The sequence below is a fragment of the Oncorhynchus mykiss genome, chromosome 7 (assembly GCF_057628025.1).
Source record: "Oncorhynchus mykiss isolate SJ-2025 chromosome 7, ASM5762802v1, whole genome shotgun sequence".
NCBI lineage: Eukaryota > Metazoa > Chordata > Actinopteri > Salmoniformes > Salmonidae > Oncorhynchus > Oncorhynchus mykiss.
Genome location: NC_143028.1, coordinates 45,342,558 through 45,363,631, shown reverse-complemented (window position 1 = coordinate 45,363,631; position 21,074 = coordinate 45,342,558). Strand labels below are relative to the sequence as shown.

The window sequence follows — 21,074 nt, the reverse complement described above, 5'->3', positions numbered from 1 at the left end:
ATAAAAAGCCCCCCCCAACATCTCATTTGCCTTCTGACCCAAATGAGTGTTACCACACGGCACAGATGTTGCTGCTTTCCACTTCAAAAGGCCACGGGGAGTGGACTGGAGGAGATAATGATTTGGGCCCATTACCAGTAAACTTCTCCACTGCTTTCACTGGAGGCTGGCCTCTATCTCCATGCAAGTACAGAGAAGAACACTGGTAAATCCACCAGGCCTATTGTGTGGTGGTGGTCACCAGGGTCTCCCCACCCTTATAGGCTGTGGCCTCTTCAGTACTAAACCGAGAGACTCCCTTTTAAAGGGCCATTCATATGCCAAACCAGTCTGACAGTTTTATTTGACTGGGCTGCTTGTTAACATGCTGAATAGCAGGGTGGGCCTGTGTTATGCAGATCAGGTCAGGTTACTGTGAGGACAGACGTCAGTGGGCTTTCAGCCCAACTCAAACCCCCCCCCCCCCCCCCCCGGCCAAACCCCCTCTCCTCTGCTTTTAGTCCAGCTTGGATTTCAATGTAGGGCTTGGTGCATACAAGAGCATTCTTTGTCCAAACAGTATTGCAAATACCATCACTAGCATACTGTCCAGTGCAAATTAAGGTGCTTGGCAACAGGAAATTACTGCAAATGGGGACATTTTACAGAAATCAACTAACAGGAAATCTGACTTAAAACCTTCCCCATTATTAACTACAGGTCAAGTGTTAACATTCAAAAACCATTATCATTGACAGCGGTGCGCTAACATGTCTCGATGGAGCGTTGGGCGAGTTATTGAATGAAGTTTTAAAACATACAGGTGCAGAGTTAAGTGGGTGACACGATTAGGCTGATCAGATATCTGGCGCACACACACCGTTCGTGTTTATAAGCTCTGTAATGAGTCTCATTAGAACAAAGAAAATCAATCAAGCCAATGGCTAGCATTAAAAATTCAAAAGGAGCGCGTTGCACAAGTTAAATCCACTCCTGTCTCCCCCTATCCTTTCCTGCCTAGAGCTGACAACTCTGTTTACACAGCACTATTGGCTCTCTGACACACTGGCAGTGGGGTTAGTAACATGCTGCTACTCTTCAGAAAAATGTTGCCAGTCTTGAAAAGATAGGTAGATTGAATTGGTCTGAAGCCAGAGGCAATGAATCAATACCACGAACTAGGCAGCCACGTGTTTATTTAGAATAGTGAAGCTCACAGTAGCTCATTACATATTATATTACTGTTCACACAAGTTGCTTTTCTGAGAACAAATCGTGTCATAAAAAAAAGTGACAAATTCTCTCATTGGACTTTTCCTTAGAACGAATGTGATTGGTTGGATGAAAGCTCAACAGTGGTGGATGGCGAATACGGTCAGTAGTAGGCCTGAATGAGTTTAAATGGATGACACTTGACTGGGTTTTTAGTAGGACCTGAATGGAGCCAGCAAACACAGTAAAACCACAGTGGAAGAGCAGGCATGAACCCCCAAGACACCAGCTTAGCGGAAGCTTCTTTATATAGCGCGGAAGAAGGGAAGAACGGAAAAAAACGTACCATCTCTTCCTGGAAACTCAAGCTCCTGAATATTTAGAAAAACATGAATATTTTAGAGAATTCAGAGCCATACACACATGTTAAAGTGTAGGGAATGGTAGGGGGATGTTGGTCTCAGCGCTTACTTAACCCAGTCCCTTTTCCTGTAGTTATTTCTTTTTTCCTGAGATTTCAACCCAGTTCTTAAATGGTCTGGCTCTCCTAGCCTCCCTGGCTCTCCCAGCCTCCCTGGCTCTCCCAGCCTCCCTGGCTCTCCCAGCCTCCCTGGCTCTCCCAGCCTCCCTGGCTTTCCTTCAGACTCACATTTTGCATGTCATCAAAGTGTGTGCTGCTGTGCAACTACATGTCTGACATCAGCAACCTTTAAAAATGTGGCTGTTTAAAGAGCTCATCCTGTTATAGAGAACTTGAAACAGTCACGATCCCCTCCCACACAAACACACGATGATCCTCATCAATAATGCCCCCAAGGAGACAATTCAAGGTCTAATTTTGGCAGTCTGGCAGGTCCCTGTGTTGACATAGAAAATGTTGTTTTGTCACTCTTAGTTAATAAACAGCAGGGTTGATATGGTAGCCAACCCACAATGTACGCCCTCCCTTCTCTGACTCCCTAATCTACAACACCGAGGTCAGATAAAGTCCACATTCCAAATAACATACATATCTGTATCAATCGGCATGAAAACAGGCTTTCCTGAGAAAGAGAGGAAGAGACTGGTCGGAGCATTTTCTTTCCAAGAAGGAACAAAGGCGTTCAGTGATGTTTGTCGCCATAAAGTTCCCCCATACCGTTCCAGGGTCTACACACAAAGCAGGGTTTCCACGACCCGTCTGTAAGAAATGTCCGCTGTCGGGTTGGTTTTTCGGGAAAAAGTGTACTTTTATTGTGGCACTGCAAAGGCAATTAAAGGCACATTCCAGAGGTTGACTGTTGTCCCGTAATGGTTTACAGAATGGAGGCCTGAATCATGATGATCCTCTGCCTAACATGCCAGCCCCTCCCCTCCTCCCTCTCTCTCATTGTAGATTCGCTTATGGTGATAGCATGCTTCAGTTCGGCTGGCACCTAGCCGAATGACTTTACTCACATACTCCTTTAAAAAGACCTTCACTTGAAAAATGAGAAAAAAGCAGCAATAGTTCTGTTTGTCCATTTTGAGAAGCCGTAGCCAGTATACACTTCCTTAAAAATAGTCTGAATTAATTTAACTCAAGAAATTTGTCATAAATGTTTACGTTTTTGCTTCAGAGATCTTGGTCGCGCAATTTTACATTTAACTAAGATGTTTGGAGTATTTTTCAATGAAAAAATGTGCATAAAAAAAAGTCACCTCTCGTTGAATGACAAACTTTGTTGAAGAATCCCTACCGTTGGCCAAATCACCGACGGAGGGGGGTAGGCTTAAGTCCAAAACGTCACTAAATGTCGTCATAATGTGTGCACGAACTCCACTGAACTGTTTCAGCTGGGAATCATGCGGACGCCTTTAGACAGACCAGGCATTGCTTTCGTTAGGGCTGCTTACATTGCTGCTACAGACGACTCTTTAAGTGGAGGTGGCAGAGAGGGACTCCGTACCTCTTCTTGCAGGAAACAAAATCATGATGTAGGGGTAAAGTAATTGCTTTCAATTTAGAAACTGTATTCCTAATTGAGGAGTGCCCTGATTTACCAAACATATCATACTAAATGGAGTGTCGCGGACTTACGTACAGAATAATACGAAATGCTCCGAGACCAGGTTGAACCACACCACTGCAGCTTTCACTTGCCATATTCAGGGCAATGCATGTTTTAGTAATAACTCTTGTAAACAGTTCTGAAAAACTCATGTTGTCTTAAATATATAGCCTCTCCAAGAGTGAACCAAACAAACACAGCTTATACGTGCGGCATATCAAAGACAAACTACCCAGCGCTCTTTCCTTTCACTCTAAAGCAAATACAACAGTTGAGAGCATTTGTAGAATGTCTGCTTAAATCTCTCATATTGCATGAATGGCTAAACTGTTGAGTTAGGGCACACAGATTCTGAACAATGCCTTGCCGACTCTGATACGCACGGCTGAGTCCATTTAGCAAAAACAGGGTGGCTTCAGTAACCCTCAAAAGGCATCCTCCAGACCAGTGCCTTGCAGAGGGGGAAGTGTCCACTGCATCAAACTGGCATAGAGACATGGTTCATACTACTCAAGAGCAGTATGTATTCAATTTCCTCAAGACGTTTTCTAAGACAGGGAGCAAACAGCATTCCACGGTACCAACTGCCACCACTGAAACTTTGAACTTAAGTGGACTGATCTTTTTGGCTGGGAGGGGCGGAGGGATAACTAGCCACAGTAAGGGCAAAGATAGAGAAGGAGAGAGAGGGTCCCTACCTCCATTTGTGCAGAGTGAAGCCGGGACACTGGTCTCCACACACGTTACACGGCTGTCCTCTCTCCGGCTCATCAAGGGTGTTCAGCTAGTGATGGAGAGAAGAACCTATATGGTCACATGATACCTGCTGTTATCGCTCATCTCTTCTAGATTCATCAAACACATGCTGTCTCTCACATGACAATTCACATTGGGACAGAGTGGGTTTACAGAAGACTTCAGAAGTCTAACTATTTAGAGAAGACAAAAAAGTATTCAGTCATAATTAGTCATAATCAAACCTAAAAAAAACATTGAAATAATGAGACAATGACATCAAGCCTATATATGACTTGGCCCAAATTATTTTAAAAAGAGTACCGTAACTACTAAATACAGAACTCAGTAATAGTCGATTGCCTCTGGGTACATGTGTGGAACACAAATGAGGGCAAACACTTAGGAAAGAAATGTCTGGTGCAGTGAACTGAAAGGCTTAACAAAGTATGCGTATTGGGGTAGATTCGTAGAATACAAACCAACTATTCTTACATCAGCGGGATAATGTTGCTTAAATGAGCCTTTGAAATGTACTGGTGGATGCGTTCTCTCCCGATCAAATGAGAAGTGCGAAGAGGACTAGGAATTTAACGTTACTGCTTTACCGATTAAGAAACAGTCCACAGACTGCAAAATAACATTTAATTTTTATAGACTTAAACCACAACACAGTGTATCTGGACACCGGGATTAAAGAGCACGCCGTGGTCGCGTGCGCCTTATGCAACCGTACTGTACCACATTTCTGCAAAAACGTGGGATCATATGGAAAAACTACAATTTGTATCACTCACCGATCTACTGGATTCTCTCTTCTTGGAGCTGCGAGTGAACATGACAGTCTTGTTCCAGGACAGTGGGCTGAAAACTGGAACCAATAACGCAAAAGGGACACTTGGAGAGTGTCCACGCACTTTCGTAAACAAATCCCCACGGTGGCGCTCGACGTTCCTCAACCAAACAGAGCCCTCGCGGTCCTATCCCGTTACCCTGTTTCATTAATGAATGAAGGAGCGCGGTTTCCGGATTCGACCGAGGGTGCCAGCTCCACCTTATTGCCTTTCAGCCAATAGAATCAGCTAATTCCACAGACGATGATAATCTTGAAAGTATAATATTACAGGGAACACTTAACTGTACACTGTCCTTATTAATTGCATTTGTAAAAGTAAAGTGTTATACATGTTCACTACATGCATTACGTATAATCAATATATACGTGACATAAGTGAATTGTCAGAGCATTTTTCTAAAAGTGAAGGGCATATAAAGCAGTTGTTCTATCATGTAGGCCTAGAGGATGAAACAAACCAAACAGTAGATTAGTTGAGAAACTTGAGATCCTGCCATGCAAATTCTTCATCACTAGACTGTAACCAAGCCAACCCCAAGGTTACCAGGTTACCAGGAGAAACTCCCCTTTTCAAACAAGACTGAGAACACTGTACAGTGTTGTCTCTCTGAGTGCTAAATCACAGGAGGACAGAAATGATTAATTCTACCCCCGTTTGTTTGATGAAGCATCTGACTTCTGCCTCCCACCCAGGGATTTCCCATTTCAATTTCCTGTGAGGTAATGCAGACAGAGTTGGCTCTCCAACAAGTGCTTGCCATTTATCACCAGAGAAAAGCTTTGCAGCATTACCTCGACAGACAGACAGGCAGGCTCAATGCACTCGAGAGCGCTGAGTCCCAAGGCCTTTCCTCTCAAAGGAGAATTCTTCAAGGAGAACAGAGCCATGTTAAGAATATCCCAGCAAGAATCTCCTTGCTCGGGGCTCTATTCACTTTACTGGGCTATTATGTATATTCTTCTCTTACCCTTCAAAGGATGGTATTATTAACTAATATATTACACAACTTTTTGAGTTCCCTCTTGGCTTTTCTCTATCTTCGACACCACCAGTGTACAACTGAGTTCACTAACTTTCTATGTTCTGAACTTGCTTCGCGTCCCACATCTGTGTTCAGGAGCTTTTGAATGTGACACAAGGTTCAAATGACTTTGGCCAAGCAGTACTGATGAACGGAAGTGTAGAGAAAATAAAGACGTGTCTATGTGTGACAACTCTCTGCTGTGACCTTCAGACACTTCCTCACACCTGTGTGTGGACTAAACAACCACAATGTTCCACATCAGCAGGCTCTAGAGAGAGAGAGAGAGAGAGAGAGAGAGAGAGAGAGCGAGAGAGAAGAAAGAGATGCCGAAAGAGATGAGACATAGAGAACGCACACACACACACGCATGCACACACTACAACAGACACAGACATGAAGGTCCACATTGTTTGTGTGTGTACAGAAAGCTGGAGGCTAATCAAACCTAGTGTAAGTTCAAAGCTGTCTGTGTCTAATTACCCAGGGGAGTGGTCCTACAGGGTACTTTATCTGTTGCTGGTTTTAGGATCATCTTGATGTCATCTAAATACAGGACCTACATGGCCTAAGGAGGGTCTAATAGTAGCCACCTTTACATGATTAGAAAAGACACATGGACAAGTATTACAAGAACCCACCAGTGTTTACAGATAGGTAGGGCTGTGTTTGAAATCAAAGGAATCTCATATATTTTTTCTCATACATAGACTTATTATTTCCGGGACATGCCATTACCCTCACATTGTCAGTGTTCAGGAATAAAATGCCCTTAGTGTGAAGGTCAGAGGTGTCAGGAAAGTACAGTAGAGACCTAGGACCTATAAGGACTGAGGTCACTACTTTAATCTGTGTGGGAAGGTCTGGGAATGTGTCTGAGAACAAACCATGGCTGGGTTTCTGTTTAAGCACTTTGTGAAATCTGCTGATGTAAAATAAATTTGATTGATTGATTGATTGGTATTTAGTGATTTAAGCACACACAGACACACAGGTACAGATACAGACAAAGACACATACAGACACATGGACACGCACATGTGCTTATGTGCGGGCGTGCACGTGTGTGTATTGAGAGGCTGTGCTGTATTGCTACCCATCTGATTCCAAACAACGATATTAACTGCAAATATGGAATTACACCCAATGAAATGAAATTGATTTGAAATAGCATCCAGAACAAGATGATGACCTGACATAATTCACACCACACATATTCCACAGTGACAGATTCTCCAACCACTCCCAGAAGTAAATGTGCTCTGATAAATATGAGTGTGCAGTCTGCACAGCTCCACAAGGTTAGCTGAAAGAAACAGCTACACTTGCTCTAATGCATAATTCAGAGGTTTCTCTCTCTGCACTGCTAAAGGGGGGCAATGTCAGAGCTTTGCAGATGGAACACTGCATACAAAGGTGCTTTTAGTACCGAGCCCACGGAGGGGTAATCTGTCTCTGGCTGATACCACTTAGAGGGCATGGTACAGGTTGATATTGGGTGCAGGGACGCTGAAAGAGCCCACAGGGAATGAGGCAATGGTCCAGGTGGGACACTGCAGCTACTCTTACCCCCAGGCAAAACACTTTATCTGGACAGTTCCCATGAAAACGAGCTAGCAGTCTGCTCCAGCTTGAGTATTGCCAAAAGGTGAGGGAGTAACGGAAGAGCAGTCGTGTATGAATTGTTGATAAGGTAAGATTGAGCTCAAGCCATAACACACAAGCACCTCGATATAACTACTTATGAAAACAGATCAAATGTGTGTGATAATGATCAAATGAATAAAGTAAATAGATGTCCACTGAGCGATTCTAACTCATAAAGCGTATAAGAAATTCATTACTCAAAGAAGTTCATCTGTTAATAAAATAAGTCAACTTACCTGTTAGGAGTAGTTGTTTGCTCTTCTTCTTTCAACAGTGATACGTGGAGTTGGAGTTGTGAAGGGCAATGTGTGTTCCTACCACCTGGGCTCTGTAGACAGGTATTTGCCGGGTTTAAAACAGAACACGCCTACGTGAGGGATCCTTGGAGATAGTAAACAGTAACTAAATCAGGTGAGTTGGGGGGAACACACACACACACACACACACACACACACACACACACACATCAAACAGACCACATTAGAGAAGCAACAAACTTGCCACCATTTAAACCCCACTAGACAGCTCTACTGTCAGAGATGTCGATCTAAAGGACAATGAGGGTGTAGTTAATACATTACACAACAGTGAACACCATGCTTTTAAATTAATCAATATAATGCTCATAATAACCACTACATGAATATATCTGTTTTTCTGGCATCCGGTTAGTGCTGAACCAATGACCATGACATATTACAGAGGACCTACATCTTACATGGGAAAAGATGAGATTTAGTGGGCTATGTAATTTAACCTGAGATGTGGGGGAATCCAATACATCTGGTCCATGTAGGCTGCTACAATATATCTGATGTTATTTCTGTGATGAGGGATACTCTGCCAAACACCATTGGTTTTGTAAAGATAAAAGGCTAACATGGTAAATTAACTGTCCCTGTACGTTAGATCCCCAACGTACCTACTATATGGGTACAACACAAACTGTCTGGACACGAATACAACTGGTTTCATTTTGTTATCATTTTTCTGAGGGGCAAGACCAACCTTATTACATTGAGGGTACACAGTGTATCTACTGTACTTACCAATAATCATTTCCCGGTGAGCATAAAAATCTGTCATGTAATTTCCAGGAACAGCACTTTTAAAACACAAGGTATTCTGGCTTGGCTCTGTCAGATCCTTCCGCTTGGTAGAATGATAGCGCTCTCCCACTTTCTCTCTCTTTGTCTCTCTCGCTCTGTCACGTCCTGACCTTAGTTCCTTTTTTATGTCTCTATTTTGGTTTGGTCAGGGCGTGAGTTGGGGTGGGCATTTTATGTTTTGTTCTGTGTGTTATATTTCTAGGTGTTTGGCCTGGTATGGTTCCCAATCGTTGTCTCTGATTGAGAACCATACTTAGGCAGCCTGTTTTCCCACTATGGGTTGTGGGTAGTTGTTTTCTGTTTTGTGTGTCTTCACCTTACAGAACTGTTTTGTTTCGTTCACTCTCTCTCTTTGTTGTTTTTTTGGTTATTGCAGTGTTCAGTTTATTTATTAAAATTAACATGGATTACATTACCACACATTACCACACTGCGTTTTGGTCTGATCCTTCCTATTCCTCATCCAAGGAGGACAACGATCATTACACGCTCCTCACTTATGCTACTAAAAGAAACATTCTTGACAACTAACAGTCATTGCTAAAATAATTCCGCTCGCTCCCTACAATACACCTGAGAGTTGGCACAAAAATGTAACATAGATTAAAGGACTTGTACAAACTAGCTGGCGCCTCAGCACACGACTTACTTGAATGCATATTCATGGCGCCCCACAGTCATAACATTGGCTTTGTATTCCCATGACAGGAAGTCAACAGTACAGGCTGGACTAGACCATGGTCACAGTACTGCACATTTTAGAGAAACCTACCAACCAGTAATTGCTGAGACTCTCATAAACAAACCAAACACAGGCAGTTAAACAATAAAGAATGGGGGCGTTAGAGTCAGATCCACATATGCACAGCATAAACCAGCTCTTTATAGTATGGTGGGGAAAGTGCAATAATTACAAAGTGACAATTACGAAAGCATTGTGAGCTTTATGGCAGAGGCATGTCCTTTCATTGATTGGAGCATAATAGGCATCATAGCTTGTTACATCAAGGTCAGATTTGTGTAGGAAAACGATGTATTAGCATAATATGTGCTCATAGGAATGGATGAGCTGTGTCAGTGACTTTATTTCCTCTGATCCTTCCCTTATCTCATCTCATACATGAATCATACATTTCATGTCGTGGAATTAAACTACGTGACATATTACGCAGCCATGACATATAAATACGAACATTTGCTGGGAGAAATGGCTTGCCTGGAGCATACAAAGTGGTATGATTTGTAATAAAGAGGTATGTTTTATTTAGGTCACAATTGCATTATAATTCATAATCATTTATGATTCAAAGGTACAATAAGTACTTGCATATTGAACACAAGCATGTATGATTTCTTATTATAATACTTGTTAAGATCATTTAAAAGTAGAAAAAAAATGGAAAAATACATAGATTTATCAAAAGGTCAACAATGGGGGAAATGTGGAATAAGATACAGTATATATAAACTCAGCAAAAAAAGAAACATCCCTTTGCAGGACCCTGTCCTTCAAAGATAATTTATAAAAATCTAAATAATTTCACAGATCTTCATTGTAAAGGGTTTAAACACTGTTTCCCATGCTTGTTCAACAAACCATAAACAATTAATGAACATGCACCTGTGGAACGGTCGTTAAGACACTAACAGCTCACAGACGGTAGTCAATTAAGGTCACACTTATGAAAACTTAGGACACTAAAGAGGCCTTTCTACTGACTACGAAAAACACCAAAAGAAAGATGCCCAGGGTCCCTGCTCATCTGCGTGAACATGCCTTAGGCATGCTGCAAGGAGGCATGAGGACTGCAGATGTGGCCAGGGCAATAAATTGCAATGTCCATATTGTGAGACGCCTAAGACAGCGCTACAAGGAGACAGGACGGACAGCTGATCGTCCTCGCAATGGCAGACCACGTGTAACAACACCTGCACAGGATCGGTACATCCGAACATCACACCTGCGGGACAGGTACAGGATGGCAGCAACTGCCCGAGTTACACCAGGAATGCACAATCCCTCCATCAGTGCTCAGACTGTCCTCCATAGGCTGAGAGAGGCTGGACTGAGGGCTTGTAGGCCTGTTGTAAGGCAGGTCCTCACCAGACACCACCGGCAACAACGTTGCCTATGGGCACAAACCCACCATTGCTGGACCAGACAGGACTGGCAAAAAGTGCTGTTCACTGACGAGTCGTGGTTTTGTCTCACCAGGGGTGATGGTCAGATTCACGTTTATCGTTGACAGAATGAGTGTTACACCGAGGCCTGTACTTGGAATCAATTTGGAGGTGGAGGGTCCATCATGGTCTGGGGCGGTGTGTCACAGCATCATCGGACTGAGCTTGTTGTCATTGCAGGCAATCTCAACGCTGTGTGTTACAGGGAAGACATCCTCCTCCCTCATGTAGTACCCTTCCTACAGGCTCATCCTGACATGACCCTCCAGCATGACAATGCCACCAGCCAGACTGCTCATTCTGTGTGTGATTTCCTGCAAGACAGGAATGTCAGTGTTCTGACATGGCCAGCGAGGAGCCCGGATCTCAATCCCATTGAGCACGTCTGGGACCTGTTGGATCGGAGGGTGAGGGCTAGGGCCATTCCCCCCCAGAAATGTTCCGGAACTTGCAGGTGCCTTGGTGGAAGAGTGGGGTAACATCTCACAGCAGGAACGGACAAATCTGGTGCAGTCCACGAGGAGGAGATGCACTGCAGTACTTAATGCAGCTGGTGGCCACACCAGATACTGATTGTTACTTTTGATTTTGACCCCCCCCTTTGTTCAGGGACACATTTAATTTCTGTTTGTCACATGTCTGTGGAACTCAGTTTACGTCTCAGCTGTTGAATCTTATGTTCATACAAATATCTACACATGTTACATTTGCTGAAAATAAATGCAGTTGACAGTGAGAGGACGTTTCTTTTTTTGCTGAGTTTATAAATTGTTACATAAATATAAGACATAATATAATGTTCAACTAATCCCTTTATTTTAACACCTGAGAATACATATACAATCTGGATCATCAGATATTCACAATCAGACTAAAGTTTCAATCCCTTTTCACTGGAGGATATTATTTGGACAATAAAACATTTAACGTTAACAGTTAACATTTTTTACTTCATTAAATCTACACTAATATGATTCCAAAGATAAATTCAGAATGGCTATCGGTTACAACGGTGTGGAATTCCCTTTTAGCGAAAGGTTGGATGGAACCATGACAAAGTAAGAGTTGCACCGTCATGAAAATGTCCTGCTGATATTCTCAAGGCATCATTTAATCATTTATAAGGCAAATGTAGCAAATATGGCTTTGTCCTCTGAATCTATCTCAGGTACCAATGTCCATCCACCCCGCCAAACCCTGTCAAACAAATAAATACACACGAGAATAACCTCATATGTGTACAGTAAGGTGATATACTAAACTTCCTTACAACATCACAGTCACTTACGTTATTCATTTTGGGATATGTATCTTATCATGTCAAAAGAATCATACAAATTATTATAGTTATTATTATTTGTCATTCACTTTCTATAAAAGTCTTATAAAAAAAAATCTAATGAAGGGCATTGGTTGCAAACAGTATATAAGATAAAGAAAACACACATTCAAACAGAAAGTACCCTGATATTGTCAAAACACTTACATCAGACAGCAGAAAAATGGACTAACTGTTGAAAGGCAATAAGATAAAGGCTGAGAAAAAAGCTACGTTGTTTGAGTGGAGGTACAGTAAGCAGTTCTTAGAGGCAGCATTTGGACACCTACACCTTTAAGACATCAACCAATCTCTATGGAGCACTGGTGTTGTTATAGGCCTGAGGTAAACTCTGCTTGATTCATGTAGTTATAGCCATGGGAATACGGCCTCTTTCTCAAAACTAAGGAATAACGGCTATTCCCTGTCACAACACCTGAGAGACCCAGAACAAACAAAAGGTGAGTCTTTCTGATGCTTTGAAGCACATCTCTCTGGATCTATCAGCCTGCAAGCCTTTCCTCCCTCTCCTCCTCTAGCTGTGTCTCTGCTCTGACCTTAAAGCCCCCGGGGCCACTCCACTGTCTATTCCCCTGACACACTCCCTCTGGGTAGGTGACACCTTGTACTTCCACGGATAAGTATGAAATGTTAAGGTTCTGCATCACAACTTTCATGTCATTCACTTTTCTCTCTCAGCAAAAATATTCAAGTATGTCCCACCAAGGCAGGGGTTCTCTCTCTCTCTCTCTCTCTCTCTCTCTCTCTCTCTCTCTCTCTCTCTCTCTCTCTCTCTCTCTCTCTCTCTCTCTCTCTCTCTCTCTCTCTCTCTCTCTCTCTCTCTCTCTCTCTCTCTCTCTCTCTCTCTCTCTCTCTCTCTCTCTCTCTCTCTCTCTCTCTCTCTCTCTCTCTCTCTCTCTCTCTCTCTCTCTCTCTCTCTCTCTCTCTCTCTCTCTCTCTCTCTTTCCCTGCTGCTGAATTCTTGAACTCCTCAACTTTACAGGGATGGCTATCTCTTTAAAGCACTCATTCCCATTCCTCTCTGCATATGGCCCATCTCAGGGTTGTTCCTCTGTGGTAGTAACACCTGGCTGGGTCTGCCTCTGCAGCAGCTGCCTGTGCTAGCCTCGACAGCACCAGCATTCCCCCTGGCTGTCCCAGGTCGACCTTTACAGCACGCTGCGCTACGGTTCACTACACCGTCTCTGTGCCGTCTCTGTCTCTGTCTCTGTACCACACCTGACTAATGTACCAGCCCACTGATCACCGCTGGCGACTGTGTAGACCAGGTAATTAGAACAGCCTAAACAGCCTTCACACTCTAAGACCCAGGTAGGAACATACAGTAGCACTTACTACACTGGTTGATAAACACTCAGGCACTGAACAAGGTTGGATAGTGACACCACACGGCATAAGATGCCGAGACCGTAACACAGCTACGAGTGTAAAAAAGGAAGTACATACAAAGTGCCCACGTCCGTACACACAAACGTGAAGCAGAACTGACAGTCTCCTTCTGCATCTTAAGACATAGAAGAGCCAGGCTGCAACACTGCCACAATATGAGAGACACAACAACGCAAGAAACACAAGCAACTACTCTGGACTGAATATGTTAAATATTTCTAAGGCACATTTTTATGTTCTAGTTAATGCAATGCGAATAGATGTCCATGGTGTTTGTTGCAAGAAAGAAAACACAATCCTTAAATTATCTTACAATACAAAAATAAATGTTGAGTATATAGTATAATAAATAAGTCATTTACCATGTTATGTACAGTACTTACACCTGTTCTATTGACATATTTACACATTGGAGGGAATAGAGGTCATTTGGAGGATGGAATCCTCATTACTGTAGCACCACTGAGAGGTTGGACATCTTGGCTTGAAGAGAGCTGTGAAGAGAGAAAGGGATGCCAAAACCACATACTTTACTATACTATACAAACACATGTTTAGGATGAGGAGGGGAATGGTGGTACACATAATAACAGACTGAAGCTATAAAACACGATATATTTCTAAATAATAGTTAGTATTACACACCTGGTTAAACACTGTAGATTTAGGCCACTGTGATGAGCAGGTAAGAGCCGGAGGACGGAGTGCATTTCCCACAGTAACCCCCACACATTCCTGTTACTCTGCTGCCATCCTGTGGACAAACGAGGAACAATATTTACTTTGCTATAATGCAGTTGTTTTTTATTTATCGCTTTGGTGCAAAGTATGTGGTACATTTTCACAATTCTTAGTACAAAATTCAAAACAGATCATCAAAAGGGCAGTTGTTTCAAAACTTTAAGCACGTTTTGAAACAACTAAGTACAACAGACAAATCAAATCAAATGTTATTTGTCACATGCGCCAAATACAACAGGTGTAGGTAGACCTTACAGTGAAACACTTACTTACAGTGTCAGTTTCATATAGAAATACGTTTCACATTGCAATACATGCTCATATAATGTAATTGCCTTTCACAATGCATCGCTCACATTACTTTTGATGTGATTCTCTTCTCTTTAAAAATAATTGTACTATTACTTAATCTGACGGCTCTTAATTGATAATCACTTAGCCATTTGATAAACCTGTAGATGTTACATGTAAACCGGTTTGTCTACTACAGATTTTGAGAACTACTCAGTTCACACTGCTTTATTAAAATTGCAATGGCCAATACAGTATCAACGTTTTTAACCAAAGATACAAAAGTCCACACATTTGGTATGTGACCCCAGTGGGAATCGAACACCCAACTCTGGTGTTGCTAGAGCCATGCTCTTATGAACTAAGCCACATACAGGACCACTACACAAGTACAATACAATACTGTAAAATACAATACACAATCACAATACAGGCGGAAGATGTATGATTGACAACCCTATGAGCGTACCAACACCCTCCAAACCATGGATGAGGCATGCAATGGTTTCAATCGAGACCTACAGTATGTCCGGCTTGGATTGGCTATGCCAAAAGGTTTTTCACCAGGTGCGTGAACATTGAGGATATGTACCGCGATTTTGATGAGAACCTATGGCCAAATGCTCAAGACAGGCTTGATGCAAACTAGTGCCTGCTAAACATTGTTTCTAATTTATTTCATTTAATTATATTGTGAAAGAAGTCTTCAATGATCACAACTTTGATCACACAAATGATGAAAATGTGATGTTTTGTATATTTTTATGGGTAGTGCAAGTGTATTGCCTAATGTACAGCACTGTAGCATACTACATTCAAAGGACAATTTTGAAACATGTATCTAGCATTTTTTGTTATTTGACTGTAACTGGTTGTTAAAATAACTAAATTGAGAAGATAAAACAAAAATCTTTTTTTTTTCTCGGTTCTCTGTGACTACATTGTAAAGGTTTTACACAAAAAATGTAAAATGTTGTAAATGAGAACTTGTTCTCAACTGGCCTACCTGGATAAATAAAGGTGGGGGGGGAGCAAAAAAAAAATGGGGCCTCTTAATGAATTACATAGAAAAACACAGTAATAAAATATCATTAGCTAAGCACAGATGCAGAACACTGAGCTTAGAAAGGTCGAGAAATACACAGGTGAAACATTTCCCCAGAAATCTATCCCACGGAATGAATAGGAGCGGCATTTCCTCTGAAGTTTGGCAACTCTCATCTTGAGTGCCCTCCAGCACACTTGACTTAAAACAACCAGTGTTCAGCTATCCTTGAGTGTCCAAAGCTCCACTGGCTTTGAGACAGATTCAACCTTTTTCTCCCTGCCAAAAGCGGTCTTCAGCCTGATCTCCATTACAAAACCAGGAGGGCCCACTTCCCTCGGCAGCTGCCCAATAAGGCTCCTCTCTCACCAGTCACATAACAGCACATTTCCATATATGATTTACCTCAGCGGTTTACCCAAAAGGCTCAGACTTTTCTCTTTCCATCTACGCAGGCCAGCCCCTTTGTCTCATTGGGCCATGGTTCCAGTGGACCTGCTCTCACTTGGGGCCAAAGCCAGGCCTCTGGTACTTTTCATTTTTCATTTAAATAACAGTGGCCAACTGTGAACTTTAACACCTTCTCACCAAGCAACTGTTTTGATTATGCTATTCACAAGTCCTCACTGTTAGAATTAGCTATGGAAAATCGTCCCGATGCTGAATCTAGTTGATGATCCCTGCACTAGTGTTACAGTCGAAAAACAGCATTAAGGCACCAGGGGAGTCTGGGATACAGAGTCCACTTGGGCCAATGCCCAGAGCAGAGGCCCCTCTGAAGCCAAAAGGAAAGGAGGGAGGGAAGGATGGAGAGAGGTAGGTTGGGGGGGGGGGGGGGGGGGGGGGAGAAGAAAGGAGGGAAGGAGGGAGGGAAGGATGGAGAGAGGTAGGTTGGGGGGGGGAGAGAGAAGAAAGGAGGGAAGGAGGGAGGGAAGGATGGAGAGAGGTAGGTTGGGGGGGAGGGAGAGAAGAAAGGAGGGAGGGAAGGATGGAGAGAGGTAGGTTGGGGGGGGGGGGGGGGAGAGAGAAGAAAGGAGGGAAGGAGGGAGGGAAGGATGGAGAGAGTTAGGGTGGGGGGGGAAGAAAGGAGGGAAGGAGGGAGGGAAGGATGGAGAGAGGCAGGGTGGGTTGGGGGGAGAGAAGAAAGGAGGGAAGGAGGGAGGGAAGGATGGAGAGAGGTAGGTTGGGGGAGAGGGAGAGAAGAAAGGAGGGAAGGAGGGAAAGTGGAGAATGACGTTGTCTGAAACCAGAAACGTGAATATAAGATGCTAATCTAAATCATTCCGTCCATGAGGCTGTGTGAATGTGCATCATATTTTTACCTGGGATTTGTGTATATCAGCAACTGCGTAGTTTCCTTGGGAGATCCACTTGGTTTCCTCAGCTATCTGGAAGCCTGTCCCTGAGAGGTTGATGCTGAAACGACCCTGAGGAAACATAGAAGTAGGGAGGAGGGAGGGAAGAAGAGAAAGAGAAAATGAAGAGAGAGAGCGAGAGAGAGAGGGGGAGGGAGAGATATCAGCACCCCCCCACTACGCCAACCACAGAAAGCAGTAGAGAGCAGTTCACTAACATGCAGCAGCTGCATTTACGTTTCATCAGAGCCCAGCTGATATAAGCCAGACAAAACCCATGGACAAATACCGACACTTTACGGTACCAACAGCTATAAACAGAGCGGGGTAGATCATTCAGCCAGAGGTAAGCATCTACAGTTGAGTGTCTCTTGAAACTCTAGTATGGAAGCATAAATATTTGTCAAGTTCACAGAGCATGGTGTAGTGCAGCGTTTTCCATAACTCAATCCTCAGGACCCCAAGGGGTGCACATTTTGTTTTTTGCCCTAACACTACACAACTTATTCAAATTTTCAAAGCTTGGTGATTAGTTGGTTATTTGAATCAGCTGTGTAGTGCTAGGGCACAACCCCAAAAGTTCCCCCAGGGGGGGCCCCAGGACCAGGTTTGGGAAAGCCTGGCGTAGTGTATGGCTAATTTAAATGTGTGGATAAGTGGTGTGTTGTGTTGATGGAAATGAAAAACATGTTCACTAACTCTTGGCAAACAATAGAATGTTTCTTTATTAACTTAGCAAAACCAACATGTTTTGGCAAATAGCTTTCATTGTAATTTTTTTGTATTGACTTGGTGCTGCCTATCTTGGCCAGGATGCTCTTGAAAAAGAGATTTTAATCTCAATGAGCCCTGGTTAAATAAAGGTTAAATAAATAAATTGGGGTCTTTTGGGGTCATTGGAAACACATCTCCTGAAATGAGTCGGAAGAGGGGAGGAAAAGTGAGGGGAAAGCAGGTGAACCGGGGTCTTTGAAGGATGTAGGACTGCAGTCTGCGACACCACGGAGACAAATCATACAGTGCCATCAGAAAGTACTCATACCCCTTGACTTATTACATATTTTGTTGTGTTACAGCCTGGATTCAAAATTCATTAAATATGTTTTGTTTCTCAATCATCTACACACTATACCCCATAATGACAAAGGGAATGTAAAAAACTTGGAGATTTTTTCAAATTTGTTGAGAAGGCAATAGAGAAATATCTAATTTACATTAGTATTCACACCCCTGAGTCAATACATGTTAAAATCACCTTTGGCAGGGTTTACAGCTGTGAGTCTTTCTGGGTGACTCTCTATGAGATTTGCACACCTAAGTCAAAACCGTAACTAGACCACTCAGCAACATTCAATGTCGTCTTGGTAAGTAACTTCAGTGTAGATTTGGCCTTAGGTTATTGTCCTGTGTTTTAGGTTATTGTCCTGCTGAAAGGTGAATTAGTCTCCCAGCGTCTGTTTGAAAGCAGACTGAACCAGGTTTTCCTCTAGGATTTTGCCTGTGCTTAGCTGTATGCAATTTGTTTTTATCCTAAAAAAACTCCATAGTCCTTGCCGATGACAAGCATACCCATAACATGACGCAGCCAACCCCATGCTTGAAAATATGACGACTGGTACTCTGGTGATGTGTTGTATTTGCCCCAAACATAATGGTTTGTATTCTCTGAGAGGTTTCCTTCCTCTCTGGCACCTGAGTTAGGAAGGACGCCTGTATCTTTGTAATGACTGGGTGTATTGATACACCACCCAAATTGTAATGCATAAGTTCACCACGCTCAAAGGGATATTCAATGTCTAGTTTTTTTATTTTTTACCCATCTACTAATAGGTACCCTTCTAGGTGAGGCATTGGAAAACCTCCCTGGTCTTTGTGGTTAAATCTGTGTTTGAAATTCACTGCTCGATGGAGGAACAGATGTGTGGGGTAGAGATGAGGTAGTCATTCAAAAATGATGTTAAACACTATTATTGCACACAGAGTGGGTCCATGCAACTTGTGACTTGTTAAGACATTTTTTTTTTTTTAAACTGAACTTATTTAGGCTTGCCATAACATAGGGGTTGAATACTTATTGACTCAAGACATTTCAGCTTATCATTTTTTATTCATGAACAAAAATTTCTCAAAAATGTCTCAAAACATTATGGGGTAATTAGGCCAGTGACACAACATCTCAATTGAAGCCATTTAATATTCAGGCTGCAACACAACAACATACTTTCTGAAGGCACTGTACCTGCTGCACAGTGGGAGCTGGATGGGACTGTGGGAAAGGTGACACATACACATACAGTAGAACCCCTTCTTCATGTACTGGCTGGAGCTTGTGCTCGCACACACACGTGTACACATAGACACATACACGCATGATAGCACACACATACACAGACACCCTCCACAGCCTTGTACCGGTGCACTCCCTCACACCACAGGGGGTTGGTGGTACATTAATTGGGGAGGACGGGCTCGTGGTAATGGCTGGAGCGGAATAGGTGGAATGGTATCAAATACATCAAATACATGGTTTCCATGCGCTTGGTGCCATTCCATTTGCTCCTGTAACTCACACACTCCCCTGTCTCTGATATGAGGGCATACCCCAGTTGAGGGAGACGCTGCACAACACCAGAAAGACATGGGACTAATACAGTCTCACATGCAGCATCTGTGGTGAGGGGAGAGAGTGTAGAGGGACAGCACATGGTGTGTCGGTTTGCCAGCTGTAGACAGGGTGTATTTGATGTGTGTTTGCCAGGGCTTGGTGTGTGTGTGTATGTGTGTGTGTGTGTGTGTGTGTGTGTGTGTGTGTGTGTGTGTGTGTGTGTGTGTGTGTGTGTGTGTGTGTGTGTGTGTCAGCCGTCTCCTCTCACAGACTAACAGGATCTGATCTGCAGACACTGGCACAGGCAGGGAGTGTTTCCAAATCTCCCCTCAGACAGACGGGCCTCTCTGTCCTCAGGCCATGTGTGTCTGCTCTGCTCGGTCCCCACTCACAGAACACACCCCTGCTCTCTCTGTTCACAGTATCACCACACTCAGCATCTGACTAACCTCTTGAGCATTAGGCTCTGCTGGAACTAAGCACACGTTGAACTCAACAGCACAATTCTACGGTCAGACACACCAGCGAAGACACAGCTGGTAAACGAGATGAACCAAGACTAGTTAAGTCCATACAAGTCCTTAGTCCTAACCTCAGAACTCACGCCCTAGTGAAGACTTGAGTCAAACCTCTTTATTCTCCACTAGTTCTCTCCCAGTGGCTCCCTGGCCATGCAGTTCTTACCTGTGGACACCGGGCAGCGCTGTAGCAGTCTCCAGCGGTGGCAAAGGGAACTCTGTGGCCGTCGCGTGTGAAAGCAAACTGCCAGTCTATGGCTGAACGACAAAAGAGAGAAACAATGGCAGGACATATTAGTAAACATGACAGAAGCTTGGTGAAAAATGAATCGGGAACATAGCTCGGTCTGTTTGACTGGTCAGCATAACTACGACAGCTCATATAACATCAAAAGAACAGCCTGCATCTTCCAAAATGAGTACACTTTCACATAACCTGAATCCGGGCTTCCTTTTAGGGGTCACCATAATGGCAATATCAGTATAATTCCATCTACTTATCCCCTAAGGCCCTTTAATTGTGTGCTCCTAAAAGACATCTTGATCCCATTAACCCCACTCTGCTTGGACTTAATGAAATGTCTATGTGAGGATAGAGAGGAGTGGGGAGGAGGTTCTGACTTCCAAGCATGTTGGGGGAGCCAAGCATGGTACTCTGACACTAGCTGGTTAGCATTGACATTCAGGTTAGTGTAATGAAATCTGATGTAGCGTGTGTGCGTGTGTGTGTGTGTGTGTGTGTGTTTCAATAATTGGTAGGCTAGTCTATGTGGCCTTGCTGAATGTGTTCTGCAACTGGTTCTGGCCCACTCACTGATGATGTGCATCTTGCTGAGGTCCAGTCGTACTCTGGTGAAGGTGGAGAGGCCAGCAGCGGTGTAGTCTCTCCTACACTCACAGTCCTCTCTCCTTGTCCCGTTAGCAGGGCACTGTGTGGGGTCTATCAGTCTGAAGAGAAAAAGAGCAACCAAGTTCATATAAAATGTGTCCTCCACACTTTTGACAGTGTTACATGATGAT

The 21,074-nt window shown here is 43.3% G+C and overlaps 2 protein-coding genes across 2 annotated transcripts in view; both read right to left on the bottom strand.

Moving 5' to 3' along the window:
* Positions 1-6,105, bottom strand: part of LOC110527970 (prickle-like protein 2) — a 113,312-nt gene extending 107,207 nt beyond the window's left edge. Inside the window, exons 1-2 of the mRNA XM_036983457.2 lie at positions 4,754-6,105; positions 3,920-4,005 (exon numbers count right to left, since the gene is read on the bottom strand). Coding sequence (XP_036839352.1) covers positions 3,920-4,005; positions 4,754-4,795 — 128 coding nt within the window. The 5' untranslated portion in view covers positions 4,796-6,105. The remainder of the gene's footprint in view (positions 1-3,919; positions 4,006-4,753) is intronic.
* A 7,765-nt stretch (positions 6,106-13,870) lies between these two features.
* LOC110527969 (A disintegrin and metalloproteinase with thrombospondin motifs 9) overlaps positions 13,871-21,074 on the bottom strand; it is a 68,573-nt gene continuing 61,369 nt past the window's right edge. Inside the window, exons 36-40 of the mRNA XM_021609619.3 lie at positions 20,869-21,002; positions 20,221-20,312; positions 16,899-17,003; positions 14,145-14,253; positions 13,871-13,993 (exon numbers count right to left, since the gene is read on the bottom strand). Coding sequence (XP_021465294.3) covers positions 14,164-14,253; positions 16,899-17,003; positions 20,221-20,312; positions 20,869-21,002 — 421 coding nt within the window. The 3' untranslated portion in view covers positions 13,871-13,993; positions 14,145-14,163. The remainder of the gene's footprint in view (positions 13,994-14,144; positions 14,254-16,898; positions 17,004-20,220; positions 20,313-20,868; positions 21,003-21,074) is intronic.